Here is a 16,845-nt window from a genome sequence, read left to right as displayed (position 1 = left end):
ATCCTTTAGTAACTGGTTAACCCTTTCATAAAAGTAAAGAAATTGTGTGTCCCAGGCTGCAATTCAGAATCCTTAACTGCTTTCCTTTCAAAACCTGCTAGAAAATAGAATGTCACTGTGGACTTTCAACATTTTCTAAGAACCTACTCTGTTCTATTGTTTGGTAGGTGAAGGACTGAGAAAAAGTGAAATGGCTTTGCCTGGGAAGGAGAGGGGCATACAAAGACTAATGTAAGTACTGTGCAAAGGAGGTAGAATGGACTCAGATCACAGAGCTGTGTGTGGACTGACCCAGTGTAAAGGCTTGGGAAGGTTCCCTAAAGGAGCTGACACTAGAGTAAATTAAAAGAGAGATAAGAGTGACTCAGAGGCCTGGCGTGGTGGCGAACGCCTTCAATCCCAGCACTTGGGAGGCAGAGGCAGGCGGATTTCTGAGTTCAAGGCCAGCCTGGTCTACAAAGTGAGTGCCAGGACAGCCAAGGCTACACAGAGAAACCCTGTCTCGAAAAACCAAAAAAAAAAAAAAAAAAAAAAAAGAGTGACTCAGAGAAGAAAGAGGAAAGAGACAATCTATAGTAAGCAGCAGTTCCAGCAAAGGTTACAACAGTAAGAAACAGGGTGGTGACCTTGGGGGAACATATATGTAAGAATGCTATCATGACTGCTACTGTGAAAAGTTCTCCAATATGGACCATCTGTTAAAAAAAACAAAAAACTTGTTAAGCAATATGAACTAATCAGTACCCCCAGAGCTCGTGTCTCTAGCTGCATATGTAGCAGAAGATGGCCTAGTCAGCCATCATTGGGAAGAGAGGCCCCTTGGTCTTGCAAACTTTATATGCCCCAGGACAGGGGAACTCCAGGGCCAATAAGTAGGAGTGGGTGGGTAGGGGAGCAGGGCGGGGTGAGGGGAGGGTACAGGGGACTTTTGGGATAGCATTTGAAATATAAATGAAGAAAATATCTAATAAAAAATTGAAAAAAAAACCCACAAAAAACGTGTTAAGTATTTACCATGCTTCTCTTTTACAGTTCTTGACAATGTTTCTCCATTTCACAAAACAAGAAGGGGATGGGGAATAGAGCTGTTAGGATTTGAATGTGAAGGATCTTTCTCAGGTTCATATGTTGGAAATGTAGGTTCCTGAATGATGATGCTATTTCAGTGGGCTCTGGATCCTTTAGGATGATGTTGGGCTATAGGGAGTCTTATGGGTCATAATCCTGGCCTGGTTCTGGTCAAGTCTTGGCTCTTGACTGGCCAAGATGCCGGCAAGCAGTCTCATGCTCCCACTGCCAAAGCCTCAAGCCACCACGGACTCTACTATGACTATCCTGTACCAGTGAACAGCACACAAACTTTAAGTGTACCTTGTCTATCATTCCTCAGTCAAATAGAAGATATTTATTTGGTCATAGTGTCATGAAAAGTAACTTAGGCCATATAGCTACCAGCTCACAAGGCTGAGCAGAAATTTACACCATGGAATAAAAGTATGTGGAGGTGAGATACTTCACTATTGGGTCTGTTGTATGCTGACTGTTCTTGTAAGTCGTGTGTGTGTGTGTGTGTGTGTGTAAAACTATAAGTCATACAAGGATGAGAATCTATACTTTACACAAACATAATGCACTTCTCATTAGTACTGGCAACACTTTCATCCTACAAAGTTAAACCAACATTTGTAAAAGAGCTATTGTATCAAGATGAAAATATCCAGACTGGAAGAAACAAAGTATCCTATTCTGTGACAGAGAGCATAAGGTGGGAGAAGAAAGATCACAAGAAGAAGAAGAGACTATTAAGAGTCCCACCATAAACCACCTGGGTAGCTCACGGCTCTATCAGAGTCCTCTGTTAAGCATTTAGCAAGTCTTTCCATTAATGTGTGTGTGGTGTTAGTCATGAAAAAATTGCATGTTCAAAGACATTTTTAAAAGCTGGATAAACTGATCCTTTGTTGAATAAAATTATTGAAGCATCTGAGCAAAAAGGTAGACAGAGATCTATTGCTTGCTTGGCTCCATCTAGTCGGTAGAAGATGCTGTAATGGCAACCACCTGATTTTCTAGATCTGCTTATGTTGCTGATGCTAGAAACTAGAAATACATTCCACTAATATGACAGTACTTCACATATATTAGTTCTCACCAGCCTTTCAGATAAAAATAGCATGATGTCATATATGTATGTGTATATGTATGTATATGAACACATGTATAAATACATGTTTGTGTGTATGTATAAACATTGCCAATGCAAGAACCAATGCTTATTTTACACTTACCAACTGTCAGATGGCTGTTCTAAGAGCTTCACTATATTATCTTACTTTTCATAATAACCCGAAGATGACAGGACAACTGCTGCCCTCTATTTTGCTGATGTATACACTGAATCTCTGATAGAACAAGTAAATTGCACAAGATCACAGAGTCTATAACTAGCTGAAACAAGCAGGAGATAATCCCAAACATCAAAGTCTAAGCTCTTAGCTGCTGTCTTTACTGTTCATCAGGACTCCAATAGTAATGACCAGACCCTAATCACCAACTGTCTCCCTCCTTTGTTATCTGATAAGAACAGAAAAGTAATTCTATTATAGGCTTGGATTGACCAATAAAAATTTAATGAGGTAGTGCTGACCATCAAGCCTCTAATTCTGCAGAAACGATGAATCTCATTCTAACAAGAAAACAAGAACTGTCGCCAGTTTTGATCGCCAGAAACAGGGAACACAGTGTTCCAAATGCCAGATTCTCTCTCAGGAATGCTTCCCAGGGGCTAGGGTCAGACAGTCAGTATCTGGTAAGCAACATAAAGAAGAAAAGGATTTGGCAAGGCCCACAGCACAGCTATTATACCATTTAGACATATATCATTTCCTTCTTGGAACAAATACAATTAGGTTAAAAGTGATGTACATTCTATTGTTTAAGCAATGGCAGTTGAGTCTTCTTTTTTATTGCTTTTTACAAATACACAAAAATTCTGTCCTAATATTTCCATGAAATTAACCAGATGAAAAGTTAGAAATTGAAATTTTTGATCATAAAAAACCTTGAGCAGAGAACTAATTAGAAAACAGGGCACATGCTTCATAGACAAAATAACTTTGTAGATTGGCTCCAAGTTACAAGTTAAAGCTTGCAATCTCCTGTGTAGTCTGTCTTCTTCCAACATTATCTGGAAATATGGATAGTTGGATAAATTGATTCATCTCCAGTCATTGTGCATTGTTTGGAAAGTGCCTTATTTTATACTGTGAAAACATTCCTCCTCCAAGCTTAAAGGATTTTATGTGTTGGTAATGAACAATCAACTCATATCTGAAGGGACATGAACAGTATCTAATGAATGGTTCCCTGCCCCTTCCTACAAATGACAGATCATGTTAAATTAGAAATAGAAGACTTGCCTATAATCTTTGACCCCCTCACTATCTCTATTTTTAAAAGTTCTGTAGACAAAGTCATCTGAACTCCAGGATCCAGCCATGCCTTCAATTGCTTTTGAACTGAGGCTTTCACACCCACAGCCTGATATATCCAACCTCTGCTGTGTGTTTTGTTTTGATTAAGTTACTTGTGTTAGGTTTTGGTCACTTAGAACAGTCTGCAAGTGTCAGTCAGTGATTCTTTTCCACATTCTTGCTACCTCAAGGTTTTTTCATGACTAGAAAATTCTAGTTTGTCTGACTTGAAATTTCTAGTACCCAATCCAGAAAAACTATGGTAATTCTACAAGACAACCCTAGTGCTTTACGATGATTTTTCCCGGCACAAATTCAGTCTGGGTACATATGATTACACCACCCCTTTCCTCTTTTGCATTTGTAACCAACATCTTGTCTAGTAATCTCTTTCCTACTCTCAACTTATTTGATTTCCGTGTCTGCTATCTTCCAAACCAAATCATAAACTCTTCCAGTTCAAGAACAAGATGGTACATGTGTCTGTTGGTTTGGCCACCCAGCCTGACTGCAGTGAGCATCTGTTTGCTTGTTTGGAGTTAGTTCCAAGGGAGAACTCTCCTCATAACTCCCTTTTCAGTTTTATAAATTCTTGGCCCCAAGTCAATTACTCTCATATTTCAATGTGATAGCCTATGGTTCTGCATTTATTTGCTTTTTTCAGAGAAAAGATCTCTGAGTCGTTTGACTTTCATTACTTTATAGAATATGATTCTCCAGGAATGAAAGATTTAATTTCCTTCATTCTTGAGTCCAGCTGCAGGAAAGCAAAAGGCTATTCCAGATGTGTAATGAGGCAAGATGGTCCCATTATTTTTCTATTCTGCATCTTCAGAATGTAGTTAATGCCAGGACAATGTATAATAAATTGTTCCTTATCACTACACCAAACAGACTTGGGAGCAGGGGGCAAAAGGCAGATTATTCTCTTGATAAAGAAAGACATAATTCTGTTGGAAGGAAATCAGGTAGCAGTCACTTATTGTCTTGATGCATTAGAATAGTTTATATTTTAAAATGCTGATAATATGCATTGGCAGAGCAAAGATTAAGATTTTTGAGTAGTAGAGCAGCCTAGGTGCCTAAAGCTAGGAATGGAGCACCCATAAGAATAATGAGCATACAGAGTTAACCGGTACTGGATCTTGAGTTTCATGAAAGCTATAGCTTCTAAAATATGTTCAATAAAGGAAAACAAATAAATGAGAAAGATGGAATCTGTAGCAAACAGTGCCTCAATGGTAGCCATAATTTCTTTTTTTTTTTTTTTTGGTTTTTCGAGACAGGGTTTCTCTGTGTAGCCCTGGCTGTCCTGGCACTCACTTTGTAGACCAGGCTGGCCTCGAACTCAGAAATCCGCGGTAGCCATAATTTCATGGAAAGATATAAGCTGAATCATATAGAAAAGAATAGTTTGAATTTAAGTTACATTTCATCCAGGAACAAAGTTCTCTTGAATGAAGTAGTTGTGCTGAAGTAGACACAGTTTTGGTCAGTTCTTTTCCACCATTATGTGAGCATCCACACAAGAGCACATACATACATTTGGGAAGCACACAGATATCTACATGAGAGAATCTATGATCCAGGAATTATGATTAATGGCTGCCTAACTAAAAGTCCTCCTGTCAATCTAAATATTACACACGATTGTTTACAGCCTGGTTTCACATTCCCTTTGCAGAGTCTATAAGTAGCTGGTTCACATGAGGTAGCCACCCATCACCATTACTATGTAACTTAGAAACAGATGGTGTAGCTCTGCCATGCCAACTCTAGGTATTTGCTTTAGCATTCTGGGGAGGAAACAGAAAAAGCAGAGAGCTATTGCCATGTGAGTTGCTGAACTGGTATTGTAAGAGTCTCATTGGGAGAGATTTTGTTTGGGTCATAAATGACCCAGTACCACCATGTCTCATTTAGACTCAGTAGAGAAGACAAAAAATATTTATAAATGGTAAAACACATTTTGTAAAATGTCTGTTACAGTCTTTTCTTTACATTGAAGAGATTGGCTGGATGCCAAGAATTTTTTTCTTTCCAATAAAGTAGTGTTAACTATCAGCATTATGCAAAACAGCATCATCTTCTTCCTCCGCCTCTCCTCACTGATCTCCTGAACAAATGTATTTTTCCTTTTAGTTTGAACAATGTCTAAAAAGGGGGTGGAGGGAAACAGAAAGAGAAGGGTGCCCAGCTGATTCATCAGCTATTGTGCCTGGCTTTTACTTTGTGTTCTTTATGTCCATGTTGACTATCTGATGGGTGCCAGGGTGAAAAGGAATAGGCCTCTCTCTTGAGGAAAGGATAAATATCACTTTGTACAGAAGGATGCATGACATGCTATCAGTGTGCTAGCCTCCTGTTTGTATACTCTAGACTATTTATGGCCAGTGTCTCCTATTCAGAATTCAGGATTTAGTATCAGACCACCCGTTGGCTCAATGCCTACTCTTTTGTCTGCCTTCATTATACTTCAAGCAAACTATTACAACCTCTTTGAGTTTCAGAGTGATCTTGGCAATTATGTCAGGGTTCTTAGACGAATTCAAAATGATCTTAGGGGCTGAGGATGCCAGGGCAAGCACTGGATCCACTTGCTTTTCATATCTAAGACTCTGGGTTTGAGTCCTGGTACCACCAAAACAAAAGCAGATATGATGTAAGAACAGAAAATGAATTCAGACAAAAACTATAGACTTTACTGGCAATGTATTACTTCAGCTATTCCTGACTTGTATAATTCTGCTGAGTAATTAACAACATAGGAAATTTACTTCTGCTTGTGGGAACTGTGTATTATAGTCCCTGGTTTTTTGTTTTGTTTTGTTTTGTTTTTTTGTTTGTTTGTTTGTTTTTAATTAACTTAACCTGTTCAAATAATAAAGCAAGGACTTTGATAAAATGGTCCAAATGGAGTGCCTTGCACATTGTACATAACTGAAGTTGGAAATCGGCTTCATAAGGTGCACTGTACTCTAGAGTACACCCCTTTGCTGTCTCATGGTTTGTTTGCATAGGCAGGTCTCTCTCTCTCTCTTTTTGCCTTCTGCATCTTTCTAACCCTTTCTCTACATCAATTTTCATCTGTCTTTTTTTAATACACTTGTTTCCAGTCTGTTCAAAGCTCACTCTTAGTTCACAAGGAGTATATAGTGCTCCAGACTGATATTAGCTTACCAATTTTATTTATTGGCTTTAAATCTTACCATAATGAGTATGCAAACCTTTCCATTACTTTCAGAGTTTCAAAAGTTTGAATTTTAAGAGAAACAATGTTATCTCCTCCAGAATGCACCAAACAGTAAGGGTCAGAGCAACAAGGAAACTTTATTTCCATATATATATATATGAAATTATACATATATATATGAATTATATATATGAAATTATATACATGAAATTATATATATATATGTATATTCTTTTATATATATATTCTTCTCGCTGTAGCCACTAGGCCTGGGGTTGTTTTGCTGGGATGTATATTTAGCAATAGTTTTTGCAGTGTCTAAAAATAGTTTGACAGAAAGCCAGTTATCAGTCTGTGCTGATGTCTCTCTGGTGTTGAAAGGTCATGTGTAAAAACAGGCTTTCTCCTCAAATAAGAGTTTTGGATGGGGTGAGATACTATATGCAGTCAGATCGGAGGGACATGGTCTCACAGTGGTCTTTCAACTTAACAGAACTGGATTCTTACAGTATTTTCTTGTTTCTTTCTCCCACCGCTGGACCCACTCATCTATTTAAAGGACAAAGCTACAAAGCCTTTGACTGACTAATGGAAGGTCTTGCTTCATTCTGTTTAAAGTCAGTTTTCATAGCAAAAGTCTAGGACATCTTTGACTAATTTAATCCTTGATGAGATTTTGAAGGTAAAATTTACCATACTATAAAGACAAGTAATACAATTCCAAGCTGAAATTTAGATCAGCTGACTATGTAGAGCCACAATTAACCTAAATATTTTTATCAAAATTTGACAATCTAATATTTCTGCCTTACCACAGTTGGGAAGCAAAAGGCCTCTGTAAGGGGGTATTGCAGGGATGGGGATGGAGGGTGGTGAGTATGGCTCACCTTTTATCTCTCACTCAGGAAATGAGTCTTTTTGACTTAATAAAACTGGCATCCATGCAGTAGTAGGTAAATTAAAATGACAGGGTTGGGTGGTGTGTATACACATATAAGCAAAACAAACAGAGCAATCTGTTCTACCTCGAGATAAGGATGCAAGGTAAATATGGAAAGATCCAACATCTTACTTGAGCAACATAAAATTTAGATTTAAATGGCAGCAACGATTCTTAAACTACTATTTTAAGAAATCGTCTCACAACCTTGATGGGCTACAGCTGGAACAGCCCACGGCTCCAGGGTTCAACTGGCCTCATGCAAGCTTAAATGCTTCATTTGTTCCCAGAGACTAAAAAACCCAGTACACTCACTCCCACTGAGCTCCTGATCCCTTTCTGGCTGATCCTCCTCACTGACCCTCAGCCCCTGGTGACCTCACATCCCTTTTGTCCTTTCTCGGGTTGGAGATAGTAATGCCCCCTCCCCCCCCCCCCCCCCGCATCAAAAGTAGCTCAAAGCCGGCATGGCCTTGCCTCTGCCTCAGACACAAAAAGCTTTTTATGACTATAACTGAGAATCTGTTTGCAGCTGCACTTTTATCAATCCAGTAACAAAAGGACTTGGAGAGCCTCAGCGAAGCCAGAAGGTGGCGGCGAAGTCACCTTGGGAGGAGAAGATGGTCAAAGGAGGGTATGGGAGAAGTGCTGACCCCAGGCACAGGGGCCCACTAGGCGCGCCCCTGCTCTGGGATCCATGAAGAAGGGGAAAAGGATTGGAGGGACGACTGGCAAGAGGAAAGCGCTGCTGCAGGACGACCCCTAGGTTACCCTAGGTGGCGATCAGCTGACCAGGTTGGGAGGGGGCGCCCTTGGCTAAGTCACTGGAAAACTCGCTTCCTGGGCTGGCTTTTTTTTTTTTCTCCTGCGTGCCCCTGCGGTTGCCCGCTGCCCCAAGAGTCCAGCGATGCTAGAGCTCCACACCCGCGCCCTGACCTGCCAGGAGCCTGCGCCCGCCTAGTGCACGCCCCGGAGGGCGGGCCAGAGCGCAACGCAGCCGCCGCCACTCGGGAGCGCAGGGAGCCCTGAAAGAGACAAGGCCTCTGTGGGAGCTGCCAGCTGCAAGTCACTTCCCGCGCCACTTAGGTCACAGAGCGAGCGGGACTTTCCCGCCTGGCTCCCTCCACAGGGAGGCCCGTGCGCGCAGCCCCGTGCCGTAGACCCCTGTCACATCCCAGGGACATCTCCCGAGTCAAGCTGGGCCGTGGCAAGACGGGGCCCCTAATCCCAGGGCGCGGTCTTCACCTTCCCCAGCTCCTCCTCGCCAGCTGCGCCGCGGGTTCCTATTGTTCGCCCCGCCCGCTTGCCCGGCGACAATAAGGCGCCGCTCCCCGGCCTCGCGGCGCACCTACCTTCTGCTGCCGCCGAGCCATGTCGGTGGGCTGCTTGGCGTTGAAGGGGTAGGCGATGCAGCGCATCACGAACACGTACAGCTGCAGCCTCTTCTTCCTCTCCTCCTCCTCCTTCTGCAGCCTCTCCAACTCTTCCTTCTCCTTCTCGCTCACCACCGACGGGCTAGGGCTGGAAGGCCGGCCGCCGCCGGCGCGGCTGCTGGGCTGCAGCCCCCCGGCCCCGCCGCCGCTGCTCGCGCCGCTACCCCCACCGCCGCCGGCGCCCACCCCGGCCCCGGCGCCACTGCCCCCCATCCCGGCGCTGCCTGCCGAGCCCTCGCTGGTGCGGCTGGGAGACAGGCGCGCTCCAGACGCGGCCGAGCCCAGCACATCCTTGCCGCTCTCCTCTTCCAGGATCTCATCCGACTCCTCTTCGCTGGACGAAGGGTCCAGCATGGTAGCGCCTGGGAGAGGGGGGTCCCCGGAGCCCCCGCCTTGGGGTGCAAAAGGTGGGGGGCGCTGGAGGCAGCCAAGGGTCGGCTGTCCGGGTAGGCGCTTCTTCCTAGGTCAGGGAGAGCGAGCGCTGCTACTCAGCTTCGGCCGCCGCGACTGCTTCCTCTGCCCGGCGAGCGCGAGCTGAGCGCAGACCCAGGAGCGCGAGGGGAGGAGGAGAAGGGAGAGGTGCGTGTGTTCACCCGAGGTGGGCAAGGGCGAGAATCAATTGCGAGCCCGGAGCCCGCAGCCGGATGCCATCTGCAGCCGCTGAAGGAGGCGCCTCCAGAAAAGATGCCGAGTGTTGCAAGCTGTCGATGCAGCCAAGAGCAGGAGAGGCATCTTGCCGATTGGGGAGCGAGCGGCGCTTACGTGTTTATTGGCTTAACTCTCCAGTGTCCGCGGCGGAGAGGGCGACTGCAAAGGCCTAGAGGGGGGAAGTGCGGTGCGCCCCCAAAACCTCAGAGCTTCACTACTTTTGACCCTCATGCCCCCCAGTCTTCCTTGCCCCCTGTCCTATTTAGACCACTTCTCTTTACCTCGTCCTCTCTTCCCCTCCCGGGGACAAAAAGTTTTTTTTTTTTTTTTTCCTCCAGGGGTGGGGAGGGAAAATAAAGAAGCCAATGGGAGCTTCTGACCAGCAAAAACAGGCTTTCTGGAGGCGTCCAAAGGTCACAGAAAGAGGAATTCAGTAAGATGTTACCTTCAGACTTCTCATCTGGGGTGTGGTGGCTGGGAAGGAGCAGTGGGAAGGGGAGGCAGTGTGTTTTTCTCATCTGTGTAAACCTCTGTTCCAACAACCAATACCACTGTAAAATACAAACGCATCAAATCAGAGTGAATTAATGTATGGATCATGAAGTTCGGCTATTTAAGTAGAAATTAAGCGCCCCCAACTCAAAGTCAGTGAAGCTGTTTTCAGTCTCTAGAAGTCCGTGTATTTTCTGCTGAACCTTGCCAGGTTTCTGGCTGTTCAGCCCTTCCTCCATGAAGATCTGAGGGAAGGAACAGGAAACCCACATACCAAATCAGACACCCCCCAAAACTCGGCAGCAGCAATATCTAATTTACTGTCTCTGTTACACTGTCTTTACTCTGGGTTGTGGAATTGTCATTATTAATATAAATGATGTCATTATTAATACAGATGATGTCTTTATTCTGGAATCCTTTCTTAAGCCAACAGGGACCAAAAGGCACGGGGGAGCTGGCCAGCGTGCTGAACCTAACCGGAGACTTTAGATGCATCAGAAAACCAGTTAAAGACCTAGTCTTCAGCTTGTATGCTCGCATATTTTCTAATCCCCTTATTAGCTGCTGTTTATAAATGAGTAGCATGACTTTAAATTTTAAATAACAACTGTTGTTCTGTGTTTTACAATCTACCACGAGTTTTACTATAAGCTTTCTGGTAAACCTGATTAAATATGTGAATGAACTCAAAGCAAAATGTATCTGTACTTCACTCCAAAAATTTCTCTTCATTTTTTGAATTAAGTAATATATTCACTGCTAGCATTTGGTTTTATCATACATCAAAGATAAAACCTTTATGGCCTTTATTTTTTTATGGCCCACTTTTTAAAATTCATTTAAATTTTAAAATTGAACAGTGTGAAAACTTTGACAGTTTACCAGTTCTATTAAACTCTTCTGAGGAAATAAAACATGTTTATCAGTTTCTCTGGAGCAGAAAACTATGGTAATCCAGTCAGTGGATCGACAGCTGTGAGTAAGCTTTGTTGTTGTTGTTGTTAATGAACTGCTCTAAGTGCTTCTGGACATGGAACAGTCAGAAGATTCTCACAAGAGTATATTCTCCTTTGGGAGATACAGCATAAACATACAAAGAAGTGCGGCACGTTTATTTCAAACATAATATCAACAAATCTAGGTTTGTAAATGGAAAAAAGGTTCTCATGAATAAAGCAAATTGGGATATAGTGAACTATATTATCAAACAAGAGAATGAAACTTTCAAGAGGGAACATGGGGAATGGATATTGTAGGTTGAAGTGGTGACTCCGAGAGATGTAATGACAGGACACAGAGGAAGAAAAGTGCAGAGTTTTGTAGAGCTCCCCTATGGGTGAGTGAAGAGGACAAAGAAAGCTGGATTATAAAGCATTTGGCCATACAGAGAGACTGCGTTTAGCATATAAAGAGGTTGTTTAGGGAGAAGGAACTGATCTGAGAAAGGTGTGCTAAGGCCAGACAGAGATCACTAATTGATCAACTATGTTCCCTGTAACAGTTTGTTGTACATTTAATTATTACACAGTGAAGACAGAGTGATGTGAATTCTGTCTGTATATCTGTTTACACTTCATGAAATGATGTAATAAGATTTTGCTTGGTTTTATATTTTTGCAGATTTGGGGGGGATTGTTATTTATTTCAAATACTCCTTAATGTAGAAATGCAATATCCACCTTTTATTAAAGATAGAAATCTACAGTTTAGATAGTGTCTTAGTTAGGGTTCACTGCTGTGAAAAGATATCATAACCAAGACAACTTATATGAAGGAAAACACTGAAATGGGACTGACTTACAAATTCTGTGTTTCAGATCATTATCATCGTGGCTGGAAGCATGGCAGTGCCCAGCTAGGCAGGCTTGGCGAGAGAGGAGCTGAGTGTTCTGTATTTGGTTCTGAAGGCAAACAGGAGAAACTAGCTCATGGGCAGCTAGGAGGAGGGTCTCAAAGCTCACCCCACAGTGACACACTTCTTCCAACAAGGCCACACCTACTCCAACAAGGCCATACCTCCTAATAGTGCCACACCCTGGGCCAAGCATAATCAAACTACCACCTGGTTCCCATAGGATTGTTCAAACATAGAGTGGGACATAGCTAGCTATAGCATAATGCAAATATATATTTGGATCAAATTCAAAAGTCCCACAATCTATAGCAGTCTCAATAATGTTAAAAATACAATGTTCAAAGTCTTTTCTAAGAGTCTTCCAATCATTTAACTGTAATCCTCTATAAAATCAAAATCAGAAAGCAGATAACATGCTTCCATTATCATAGGCTATACATTATCATTCCAGAATTTCCTAGTGAGTAAATTCTGGACCAAACAAGACAGAAAAGCAGCTGGGCAAACTCCAAACTCTACATCTCCATATCTGATATCTTCATATCTCAAACTCCTTTCATCTTTGTTGACTGCAACAAACGTTCTATTCTTGGACTGTTTCCACTCCCTGTTAACAGCTTTCTTCAACAGGTATCCCACAGCTCTGATATCTCTAGCATCTTGGAGTATCCAAGGCTACTTCAACATTACACCTTCTTTGTTCCAGTGTCTGGGATCCACACATCATCTTCTGGACTCTTCCAAAGGGCTTGTACCTCTTCTCCAGCTCTGACCTCTGTAGCACTCTAGGCTCCCGTTGACTCTACTCCACTGCTGTTGCCGTTCTTGATGATCATCCCAGGGTACTATCATCTCTAATTCCCTGGAGTCTTATGCAGTAACTAGGCTTCACCAATAGCCTCTCACAGGCTCTCTTCATGGTCCAAGCCTCAACCTCTTTGCATGACCCTCAGTCCTGAGCTATCAACTGCAACTGGGGCTGTACCTTTACCAGTAGCCTTCTAAGGCCTGTCACAGTGCCAAGCCTCAGCTGTTCTTCATGACCCCTTCATGCCTTCAAAACCAGTACTACCTGGGTGATTCTTACACATTATCAAGTCCGGCAGCAGTGCAAGGTACACCTTTGCTAACTCTGGAACACAGCTAGTTTATGCTCTCAGAAAACACTTCCCAGAAGATTTCACCTCAGTGATGCTGGTTTCTTCTTGATCACTGCTAATTTCTTAGCTCCAGCTAACCAGCATCAATTGTCCCAGTAACCACTTCTAGTCTTAACTTTAAAGCCAGAGTCACATGACCAAAGCTACCAAGTTCTGCTGCTTGCTGGGGCTAGACCATGGTCCCCCTTGTTCTATTACACCATTGCCAGCTTTCTGGTTTTGATGGTTTCCTTCATTGACTAAGCTTGGCTGTCCTGGAATTTGCTCTGTAGACCAGGCTGACCTTGAATATAGAAATCTGCATGGTTCTGTCTTCTGAATACTGGCATTAAGTGTGTGTACCACCATGCCTGGACCTAAGCTTTTCTTCACTTGGAATTTGCTCTGTATCAGGCTGGTCTAGAACTCAAAGATCTGCTTGTTTATGTCTCCTGGGATTAAAAGCAAGTACAATAATGGCTGGGCATAAGCTTTTCATGATCACTATGCCTCTAGATCAAGATCAATTGTGTGTGTCATTCCATGTTAAGATCTGAATCAAAAGTCTGTGCCTTCATGCCTCAAGTTCTGGATCACAGTATGCCCTCCATATCTGGATTAAAGTTCATTCCATATTGAAAGTCCAAATGAAAACAATAACCAGGAAATAACACATACCGTACTATAACTATTCTTTGTTTAACTACAAACATATAAACAAGCTTAGCTAGGTGGAGTCTAGCCCCGAGGTCAACATTTCCTTAATTTCATTTAATGTCCTTGAAAATAGGATTTAGATCTCCTGTACTTCCTAGTGCCCCTTCAGTACTTGAAACATATGTCTTATATTTTTCCTTTCTAAGCTTGCTATGCTTGATCAAAATGGTCTTCCTGAGAGTAAATCAGAGGACAAAGTCTATGCTGGATGTTTCTGAGACTCCTTTGTCAATGTGATTAATCTGAGTCTTTTCAGCTTAGCCTCATGCAGACTCTTCAGACAAGGGTAAAAAGCAGTAACATTCTTCACCAAAACTTCACAAAAACAGTCTATAGGCCACACTGTAAAATTCTTCTCCTTTGAAACCTCTAGAACCACAGTTCAAATCACCCTTTGCCTCAATGTCTTCCACATTGTGCCTAGGATGGCCCATAAAGTCCCACTTAAAGCATTCCACTGCCTCCCAAATCCACATTCTTCCAAACAATAGCATGGTTAGGCCTATCACAGCCTACCTCAGTCCCTGGTACCAACTCTGTCTTAGTTAGGTTTTATTGCTATGAGGAGACAACATGACCAAGACAACTTTTATGAAGGGCAGCATTTAATTGGGGTTGACTTACAGGTTCTGAAGTTCAGTCCATTATCATTATGACAGGAAGCATGGCAGTGTCCAGGCAGGCATGGCATGCAAGAAGCTGAGAGTTCTATATCTGGTTCCAAAGGCAAACAGAAGACTGGGTCTCAAAGCCCACCCCACAGTGACACACTTCTTCCAACAAGGCCACACCTACTCCAACAAGGCCATACCTCCTAATAGTGCCAAGCATATTCAAACAAACATATTGTTAAGATAAACCTAACAATATGTGGCTAATAAAACATGTTTCAAATAAATCCTCCAAAATATCAGAGGTTTAAGATATGTCTTTCAAAGACGTCTTAGATCAGTTAGAGGTTAATTCACTGGTCTTGGAGGTATTATAACTTCAAGAGAGCTACAGACAAGATATGCCATTCAGAACTCCTTAGGATCTTGACCTAGAGGTCACAGCTTTTCTAAATGAAAATTCTGATAAACAAGGAAAGGAAAAAAAATCTTAGAACTCAGCCAAAGGCTCTTAAGTTTTGTCTACTTTTTAATATCTCTGCTTATATAATAATATGATTCTATTGCAAATACCAATCCACTCATGCAATTACATACCCAGACAAGCCATGTGAGCAGCAGACATTTTTTTGAATCCTATACTCTTTGGCTTTGTAGAAAACTTAGGTAACTTTAAAGTGATAGAAAAACTTTTAGTAAGGAGTGTAGAAAGACATATAAAGAAGGTAGAATTTGAAACATTGAGTTTAGTAATCTCATGTATAACATAAAGTCTAGAGGAAATAAAAATAAGAGAGACGCCTTTCCAGCCTCCGCCTCGGACCCTGCAGCTGCCGCGATGTTGATGCCTAAGAAGAATCGGATTGCCATCTACGAACTCCTTTTTAAGGAGAGCGTGATGGTCGCCAAAAAGGATGTCCACATGCCTAAGCACCCCGAGTTGGCAGACAAAAATGTGCCCAACCTTCACGTAATGAAGGCCATGCAGTCTCTCAAGTCTCGAGGCTATGTGAAGGAGCAGTTTGCTTGGAGACATTTCTACTGGTACCTTACGAACGAGGGCATCCAGTATCTCCGAGACTACCTGCACCTACCCCCGGAGATCGTGCCCGCCACCCTGCGCTGCAGCCGTCCGGAGACCGGCAGGCCTCCGCCCAAAGGTCCAGAGGGTGAGCGGCCTGCAAGATTCACAAGAGGGGAGGCTGACAGAGACACCTACAGAAGGAGCGCTGTGCCCCCTGGAGCTGACAAGAAAGCTGAGGCTGGGGCTGGCTCAGCAACTGAGTTCCAGTTTAGAGGCGGCTTTGGTCAGCCACCTCAGTGAAGTTGGAGTTTATGTTGTATTGAATAGACTTTGAAGAAAAACCTGAAAAAAAAATAAGAGAGACACTAAATTAGGGATTTCTAACATATGCCTTAAAGATATCTATTATCTTCTTAAGTTTTAGTCATGATTGAGTAAGAGGCCACCCATTGAGAGATATTTTTGGTAAAGGCAGTCACCTCTTTATGTGGCCAATAAAACATGTTTCAAGTAAAAACTGGTTTTAATTTTCATTTTGATGTCTTGAGGTTTGGTTATCATAAGGCAGCATTTGGACAACAACCTTTTTTAAAAAATATGTTAATTTTGGTTTTAGACATATACATTTCATCTAATCAATATGTTCTTTAAAATTTTAAATTATATGACTTGTATAGAAGTTCTATAAGTGAAGGTTAGTTCGCTCAAATCTGGTGTTATGTCTGAGGTCATGTTAAATGTTCAGGTTCTCAATTCAGGTAATTCTGTCTCTCATATCTATTAGTATCCTGAGCAAATGAATAATCCAGATTCAGTAGAGATGACAGTACTTACTTCCTGTGAAATGAGAAACTTAGGTGATATATATGCTATAGTGTGTGTGTGTGTGTGTGTGTAAAATCACACACATATATATACGCACACACACACATATATGTATAAATATGTGTAAACTTGGGTGATATATATGTTTTAGCTGTGAATATTTTTTCAAGCAATGAAAGAAAGTCTTATAATAAATAGGTAGGTAGAATTGGACACAAACAATTAGGAAGGAAAATAAAGAAAACCCTCATAGTAAAAAATAACAGATATCAAGTTACAGAAGTTTTGCTCTTTTCTGTAAATGAGCTCCTGCATTGTCTTAGGTACTTTTTAGGATTTAGAAAATAATCTGCTTCATTTGTGAAACCATTTTTCACTCTATGTCCTTAACATACAGTGTTTCTCTCTGTTAGGAGATAGTGACATGCTCTCATTATGTACTAAGAATTCATACATAATGACTTACCTAGGAACCAAAGGCTACTGTAAGAG

The 16,845-nt window shown here is 42.2% G+C and overlaps 1 protein-coding gene and 1 pseudogene across 14 annotated transcripts in view; one reads left to right on the top strand and one right to left on the bottom strand.

Moving 5' to 3' along the window:
• Window positions 1-9,909, bottom strand: part of Cadps (calcium dependent secretion activator) — a 454,319-nt gene extending 444,410 nt beyond the window's left edge. For 6 of the 14 annotated variants that reach the window (XM_085828363.1, XM_021182622.3, XM_021182624.3 and 3 more), the window contains exon 1: window positions 8,959-9,904. In XM_085828363.1, the coding sequence (XP_085684489.1) occupies window positions 8,959-9,393 (435 nt within the window). In that variant the 5' untranslated portion in view covers window positions 9,394-9,904. Of the gene's footprint in view, window positions 1-8,958 lie in introns of all 14 variants that reach the window. The other 8 variants (XM_085828361.1, XM_085828362.1, XM_021182628.3 and 5 more) reach the window with 4 other exon arrangements.
• Window positions 9,910-15,322: 5,413 nt separating this feature from the next.
• On the top strand, window positions 15,323-15,828 carry LOC110309774 (small ribosomal subunit protein eS10 pseudogene; annotated as a pseudogene).
• Window positions 15,829-16,845: the final 1,017 nt, after the last annotated feature.

This window comes from Mus caroli, unplaced genomic scaffold (genome assembly GCF_978045245.1).
Source record: "Mus caroli unplaced genomic scaffold, Mus_caroli_1 scaffold_12, whole genome shotgun sequence".
Classification (NCBI taxonomy): Eukaryota; Metazoa; Chordata; class Mammalia; order Rodentia; family Muridae; genus Mus; species Mus caroli.
This window is presented reverse-complemented; position numbering and strand designations above follow the sequence as displayed.